An 8,348-nucleotide genomic window follows, 5' to 3' on the forward strand; every position below is an offset into this window, starting at 1 on the left:
CCCTCTTGTTTAAGTGACTGGTGTAATTCATATGGGCGGTGAGGAGAATTGCTATAAAACATCTTCCCTTGGCCTTTGCCACTCTGGCTCATTCAGAAAACTCTCCAACTTGATGTATTTATTTAATCCTCAGAACCATTTTTTTAGGCGAGGCAACACTTGGCTGACCTCACAGAATGCGAGGACCTTGTCAGCTTACAATCCCTTATTTTTTATTTTTTACACCTACAGCACCTGGTCTTCCTAGGTGGTCTCCCATCTAAGTACTAACCAGGCCGGACCCTGCTTAGCTTCAGAGATCAGACGGGATCGGGCTTGTTCAGGGTGGCATGGCCATAGACAGAGCCATGTTATAAGCAGGTATAAATGAATGAACAGCCTGAGTGGTAAGGTAATTTTAAGTAATCTCTCCAGTCACAGACCTACCACTGAGAAAGCAGAGACTGAATTCTTACTTTTCTAACATTTCAGAGAATATGTTCTTCCAAGGTTACATTAAAAATAAACAAATGTGGTCACGGTCATACAACTCTTGTGAATATACTAAAAACCACTTTAAATAGATTAATTGTATGGTATGTGAATTATACCTCAAGAAAGCTGTTATCCAAAAAATTAACAAATGAATACGTGAGTGAAGCCAGAGCAGTGACAGTGTTTCTGAGGAGGGACGTAAATTGGAGGCAAGATAAGTTGTAGTTGTCCCAACTCCTACCTTTGGGCAGTAAAAGGCCCCAGAAAGATTTGTCACAGTATGTATGAGGACAGGGGTGCACATGGAAACATTCATAGGCAAATGAGAAAAAAAGAGGGCAAACCGGTACTGAAGGTAGGATGAAGGAATCTGACTTCTCCCACTGGGGAAGGAGCCACGAATGAGGAAATGGGGCTAAAAATGGTCGTTAGGACACAGCTGGCATCCTGATCTCTCCTGTGGGTGAGCTCTGGTAGGTGCTACTGACTATGGCAGTGGGCGCTAACGTCTATATTAGGCTGCACATCATTTGCCTTTCAAAATCAGGACGACGTTAGATCTCACAATTAACTTCTACAGCTACTTCTTTTATAAAAATAAAGGGTGCTGAACTCCATGATGTGCCAAAGCTCCAAAGGAATTCAAGGATTACCTACAATCTGAGAGATACCTGTAATAGCCCAAACACCAATCCTGGCAGCAAAAGGAAATCCAAAGACTTTAATGCCCAAAGCTACTGAAATATGCCTGGGCGTGACCTATTTTGCAGAGGGGCAGGGGCTGTGTCACACAATTAGCATCTTTAAGCCAGACTCCTAGGAGGTAAAATGGTCCTCCACTTTAATGTTACCTACATGAAATATCCCTGTCCCAACCTACGGCGTCACCCTTTACCAGCTCCACGTGGACCAATGACACATCCCTGAAACATCAAGCCTTCTCTGCTTCCTTGTCACCTACCAGACCACAACTGTTAACATGGTGGCCTGTGCACCTTAAGAGGTTTAAAAGCAGGGTCTCTCTAAACCCTATACCTTTCAAACTCACATTACACTCACAGATGACTTTGCAGGGAATTACAGCACATGGCACCTCCCAAGCTGCATGTCCTAAGGACAACCTAGGACCTAAGTGAATAAAACAAAAGGTGTTAAACCTATAAGGCTCAAAAGTCCCCTAGTTCCTGGATTACAACAGTTCTTCTACACCACTAATGACCCAACCCCACCCTTCATCATTTTTCATTTAGCAAAAACTAATACTCGTTTTACCTTCCACCAAGTTTTGCTCACATTCAACAAGGCCATTTTTATTGACTATCCTCAAGAAATGTGTTAGGAGAACACGAACCACATGAAATATGGTAACAGCTGCCATGGAATATACCACTTACTACCTCCTGTGTGGCCATGGGGAGGTCAACCTCAGTTTCCTTATCCGTCATTTAGGAAGATACAGTACCTACCTTCTAGAGTTGTAAGATTAGGTATAATTCAAATAAATTGCTAGTGTGCAGCAGAACTGTTACAATAATATCTGAATAAGGATGTATTTTCAAATTATACAAAATGCCTACATTCTCACTTTTTAATAGGACCCACGTGTCAACCCAGGAAATCCTTAAGGAAATGTGCTTCTGAGCTCCTGGCACAGCTTCCATGTCTAACCATTCTACTCTGACCTTTCTGAGAGTAAGGAAAGAAGAAAAATGAAAAAGCAGTAGGTTAGCAATATTACTCGTGGCAGACTACAGAGTGCGAAGCGTGAGATAATGGGAGCCATTCTGGGGACATTTTTGAAATGAAACATAGAATGCACATCGACACCTTGAGCAATAAATGCTAATAAAATTATTTTGATAGCACAGGAGGACAGCACTGATCATTTTATATATCTTTTACTTTAAGTAATAAAATTTAAGTAGTAAGTACCAAGAATTTCAACTAGCAAATAAATTGAATCATGAAAATATACTCTCAGAGTTCAAAGCCTTAAAGGATCACCTGACCTATCTTTATCCTCTTCTGGAAATGTCCCACCTGGGAAAAATTTAAACATCGTTCATTCTCAATATTGAGGAATACTAGGTTAAATTTGTATACTGCTTTACACATTTTGAATATTGTCACATCTGTTATATTAACTAAAGGTTACTAATAATCAGGTTAGAACCAAACAAAAAGGAACTGAGGGGAGGTAGGGCGGGAAGGGGAGGAAGAGGCAAAAGAATTTCTTTGGGATACTAGGTTAAAACTTACTAGGCGAACAGAAACTGTCCCTGCATAGGGGACATCAGTTGCACTATCAATTACAAAATTATACATACCAACTCTAGGCCAACATCACCAACTCTGAGTTATATTATTTAAGCAAGAGATTTTGTTTGTTTTCCCTGACTGAGCCTCAGATGCCTTATCTATATACCTGGGGATATCACCTACTATGCAGAGGTAAGGAAATATTAGAATGCAAGCACATTTTTAAGTGCCTAGCACAGTGCAGGAAGTAGTGAGGACTCAAATTTCCTTCTTTTGAAACACAACCCTAAAAACTATGAAATCTGGACAGCATATTTATTGAAAAGAACTCTATAGCGCATCCTTCTGTGAAGAATCCCACACAAAAGCAAATCACACACACCCTGTGTTATGGCATCTGGATTTGACATATACAATCCTACATAAAACTTCTCCAGTCAAAAATCAATATACATGACACACAAATAACATATAAAACACCTTCCAGTCACATAATAAATAAATGTAACATATTATGGTCTAAAACCATGATATAACTAGAGGAATGTGCTGGTCTGCTCTCATTACTGCTTTGCCTGTTTGGCTGCCATGAAATTCACCAAAGCTTGATGACAGAACTGGACGACAATGCTGTAACTAGAAGACTTTGATTCTTATTACTTTATCTCTGCGCCAGAAGAGTGGAAATTCATCAAGTCCGCAAATGGAGAGAAAAACAAGATAATGAAATGGTTTCCTCCTACCCCATACTCTTGCCCCACCCTAAGCTGATTTCTCCTCACTGGGTCTATCCCAGAGAGATTCTGGGAAGAGGAAGGAATACAAAGGTTGGAAGATGGTTTTACAAAATTAAGAGCACCCTAAGAGAAATGGATCTTTCATATATTCTCCTGTCCAAACTAAGTAAAATTTCACATGCCTGACCCTGTGCTGAATGCATCACATCGACTCTTATCCTTCACAATCCTGTGCAGTACGTATTAGCATCTCTCCCACTTTAAAGATGATGCAACTGAGGCTTAGAAAGATTGAGAAACTTGCCCAAGGTTGCACAGCTGGTAAGTGGCAGAGAGCCGAGTCTGGACTCCAAAATCCATATTATTTACCCACTACTACACTACTTATTATTGTAGTGTATGAAAGGGCATTTATTAGGTTCCAGACTCGGCTTCGCCCCTTGGGCAAATCACTTGACCTTGCTGAGCATTTGTCATCTGTAAATGAGGGCAATGACAGTTGCCCAGCCTTCTCTATACCATCCAAGTAATGCTGAGTTAAATGTGTGTGCAAACATACCATAAAAACTATGTGGCACCGTGTAAATGTAAGATTTTGTTCATTTGAGCCTAGGTTCCATATATCTTTATATTTCCAAATGGTTTAGTGACCTAAAAAAATAAGTTTAATAGTAGCTAGGTCATTTTTAACATTCCCAAGCAAAAATCTAGTTAGGTCATTTTTAATTTTCCCAAGCAAAAAAAAAAAAAAACCTTAGGCATTCTGGAAAAGGCAAAGCTATAGAGACAGTAAAAAAAAATCAGTGGTTGCTAGCAGTTTAGGAGAAGAGAGGGAGGAATGAATAGGGGTTTTTAGGGCAATGCATCTGTATGATGTTGTAATGGTGGATACATGTGTAAAACTCAGAATGTACAAAACCAACAATGAACCCTAACGTAAATTATGGACTTTAGTTAGTAATAATGTATTAACACTGGTCCATCAATTTTAAAAAACGTACCACACTAATGCAAGATGTAAATAATAGGGGAAAGGGGGATGTGTGAGGGAACTCTATAATTTATGTTCAATTTTTCTATAACCTGAAACTGCTCAAAAAAAATTAAGTCTATCGCTTTTTAAAAACTCATTCTTAAAAAAACGAGTTCTACATAGAGATTTAAGAAGTAATATGAATGAGCTTGGTGTTCTAAAAAGTGCCTGGAATATTTGACAACATCTATCCCATCTTTTTAGACCCATGTTGCCCAACAGCACTTTATGCAACGATGAAAATATTCTAGCTCTGCTCCAATACAGTCGCCACTGGCTACAGTGGTTAATTAACACTTGAACTGTGGCCAGTATGACTGAGAAATGGAATTTTTAATTTTATTTAATTTTAATATTTAAATAGCCACATGTGGCTAGTGGCTATCATATTAGATTGCACAGCTATAGATGATTCAAGGGACCCCTAGAAACGAACTGTATTAACTTTAGAATTTAAAAAGTTACCTCAAAAGACCATTCGAATGCATGTAGTTATGAAATAATGCCACAAGTAATAACCCAACAGGTCGAGTGACTTCAGTAGATGGTTAAAACAGCAGGAACTAATAAAGCCCATCTCCAAATGTTACTCACTTTAAGTCTCATAGTGTAACCAAAGAGTGACAAAACAGTCACTTTTCTTTTTAATTCCTTCAATATTTTCAAAACAACCCAATTAGTTAAACATCATTTCTGCTTCCTGAAAAATAGGGCAGAGGTCAAGTCAGAGTTAGGACTATTTTTTCAACTCAGTGACCCAGAGGAAAAAAAAATTAAAGGTCATAAGGAAATAAGAGTAATTTTTGCAAACATAAGATAGTCAATCTATTTTTTTAAATGAAAATTCAAAACACTATGACATGGATTTCAATTCCATGTCACAGTCAATTGGAAAGCAAAAGGAAAAAAATTGCCCAGAAAAGCAGCAGCAAAGAAGAAAGGTACATGAGGTAAGTAAACAAAAATAAGACACAGGACTATCCATATCCAGCTGTTAACAGGAGGGCTGCCTCAAAGAGTCATTACCTCTTATCTCAGTCGTTTAAAATGCGAGCTGATTAAACCTCAGTTCCCAATTCAGTGTTTTTGTCCTTATCCCAGTGGAATAAAAGGGAACTTATGTCCTCAATTGCAGTGGATTTTATCAGAGTCTTCCCCTGGGAGACCTATGAAATCAAACACTGAGATTGGCTCCCCACCCTCAGGGAATAAGTGTCCAAAGTGACAGTGAATCCCTAGAGTACATTCAGTCCACAGCTTCTTTCTCAGTCCTGCGAAATACTGAACCTTTCTTTTAAGAGTACAAAGAGAGGGAGAGAGAGGTAACTGAGAAGTAGTAACACCCTCATGCAGAGACGTGAAAATACCTGACCTCAGCAACAGGCCCCAAAAGCTAATTCTTGACACTCTGATCACATGTAATCCGAACCTTTGTTCTCCTTTTTCAAGTTCGTGAATCACATTAGAAAAATATTATTTCGTAATCTCATACAGGAGTGATTTTTAAGAGCATTCGAATGCATAATTAAGTAAGGCTGACCCTTGAACACCATTCGTTTGAACTGTGTGGGCTCACTTACACACGAATTTTTTTTCAATAAATACCTGCACTGTTTTCCATCCCAGGTTGGGAGTCCACCGATGCGGAGAGCTGCCAACTGTATGCATTGATCTTCATCATTTCTTATAGGGGACTTGAGCATCCCCCGATTTGGGTACCTGCGGGGTCCTGGAATCAATCCCCCTCGGATACCGAGGGATAGCTGTGTAGTTAAGTTTTGGGAGAGTCAAAAGTTATGTGGGGGGAGTTGCCCCTAACCTTCGCATTGTTCAAGGGTCAACGGTAATAGTAAACAGCCCTGAGTGATCAAGCAGGACGACGTCCAATGTTTCAAGATATTTAACTGCAAGGAAATAGAGAGGGGGTTTCCACCTTTCCAGCCCCTTTCCCCTCAGTTCTCTATTCCTGGGCCCTGAAAGCCCTGTTCTCCTTTCGTTGTGCAATCTTTTCGAACTCCACCCACTGACACCAGAACAAGTGGAATTCTCCCATTCTGAAGGTCTCGATTTTCCTGTACCCAGGGAAACACTGAAAACTTGATTTGAGTCAAGTAAGGCAAGGGGAACGGTCCAGCCTGCCTCCCAGATTAAGAGAGACCAAAGGACACGGTCGGGGAGGCGTTCAAGTTCATGCTCATGGGGGAAAAGAAAGGAAAGTAAAGGGGGCAAAATTAAAAAAAAAAAAAAAAAAGAGCAAGAAGCAAAAGGGCTGGATTGGGAAGACCAGCTATCACGCGATGCTGCTCCCAACTCTGCGGGACTCAGGTCCTCTAGCATCGCCTCTCCATCGCTGGTCCCACGTGCACTCAAGCCGGTGACGCCCAGAGACGACCCCCAGGGCCTGAGTCCCGGAAACTGAGCAGCCCTCCGGCCCCGCAGCGCCCGCCCGCGCAGTGACGGGGAGCGCAGGGAGAAGGGGGGCGCAGCGCAGCCCCGGCTCCCGCGCGGTTATCTTACTGCGCAACAGCCTCGCCCGCGCCGCCCGGGAGCATCACGCAGCGCTCCTTGTGCACCTGTCGGCGCGAGGAGGGGGACCCTGTGACGCCAGGTAGCCCCCCGACGGCGGCGCCCAGCGCAAGAAGCACTGGGAGCAAACGGAGAGGAGCGGAGACTGGGAGAGAGAACACCTGGCGCCCCGCGGCCCCGGCCGCACGTGGTTGTCACACCTGGCGCGCCCCCGCCTTGCACCCCTTCCCCCTCCCACCCGGTTGTGCCCCTTGACCTCCCGCCCCACTCCACCGCGTGCCCTCAAACCACAATTGTCACCCACTCCCACCCCATCCATCCTGGTCCCACTCCCCACAACCGGCTCCCACTGTCGTCACCCCCGGGAGAGAAGAGGGCCGGATGTTCGTCCCGTGGCTAAAGGTAACCCGGGAGAGTGAAGAGGTGGACCCCGAAAAAGCTACCCCGAGCATTCTCCGGGCCCAGCCACAACGCGGACGCCTCCAAGACTGACCTTCTGCCGCGGGCTGCGACGCCGTCCGCCCCGTCCGGCCTCAGTCGCCTCCTCGGCGCCGCCGCCTCTTCCCCGCGCTGCCTCTTCTACCCGCGTCGCCATGAGGTGACGGCAGCAGCCAAACAAGCGGCCCGACAAGGAGCACGGAACCTCGCCGGATCTTACTCCCCGCCCCTAAACCCCCACAGCCAATCGCCGCATGCCAGGCTACCCCACGTGACCGGAGGAGGTTGGCCCCCGAGGGGACGGAGCCGGATGGGGGTGGGGAGCATTGAAGCCGAGGCTGGGCTTCTGCAGGGCCGCAGAACCGACAGACCGCGCGAGTCTGCGCAGACAGGGAAAGGGACTCTGGAGTTGACTACAAGTCCCAGCAGGCTGCGCGGCGACGGCTCACAGGCCCGGATCGGGATTGGAGCGTAATGTGGCGTTACGGGACGGAGAGATTATCCGCCGTGCTGTGCGTGCAGCCTACCGGGACTTGTAGTTTTCTGAGGGTGGTGTACCGGTACCGGAACGTACTCCTAACTGTCCTGCGCAAAAAGTTTAGAGAGAAATGTTCCAGTGCTTGGGAGAGAGCGGGATCGGGGACGCGTTGTTTTTTGTTTTTGTTGCTCTTTTTCGGAATTGAGCCCGACTGATTTGAGGATAAGGGGAAATAATTCGTGACTTTCAAAGCGGAAGAGATGTAATGGCTTTCAGAATTTGAGGTTTTTGGCTCAGACACCTGTCCCAAACAAGTCCTGCAGCTCCACTGGAAATTTCAGCATCGTGTACCTGTCTCGAGCTCCTGTGGGTTTGGGGGCTCCGTCCTATTCACCTTGGCTGA

General features: G+C 44.3%; 1 protein-coding gene and 1 pseudogene across 1 annotated transcript in view; both read right to left on the reverse strand.

Moving 5' to 3' along the window:
• Positions 1 to 7,687, reverse strand: part of TXLNG (taxilin gamma) — a 44,930-nt gene extending 37,243 nt beyond the window's left edge. Inside the window, exon 1 of the mRNA XM_025046609.1 lies at positions 7,523 to 7,687. Within this exon, the coding sequence (XP_024902377.1) occupies positions 7,523 to 7,624 (102 nt within the window). The 5' untranslated portion in view covers positions 7,625 to 7,687. The remainder of the gene's footprint in view (positions 1 to 7,522) is intronic.
• LOC112479590 lies at positions 223 to 341 on the reverse strand (annotated as a pseudogene).
• Positions 7,688 to 8,348: the final 661 nt, after the last annotated feature.

This window comes from Pteropus alecto, unplaced genomic scaffold (genome assembly GCF_000325575.1).
Source record: "Pteropus alecto unplaced genomic scaffold, ASM32557v1 scaffold23, whole genome shotgun sequence".
NCBI classification, from domain to species: Eukaryota; Metazoa; Chordata; class Mammalia; order Chiroptera; family Pteropodidae; genus Pteropus; species Pteropus alecto.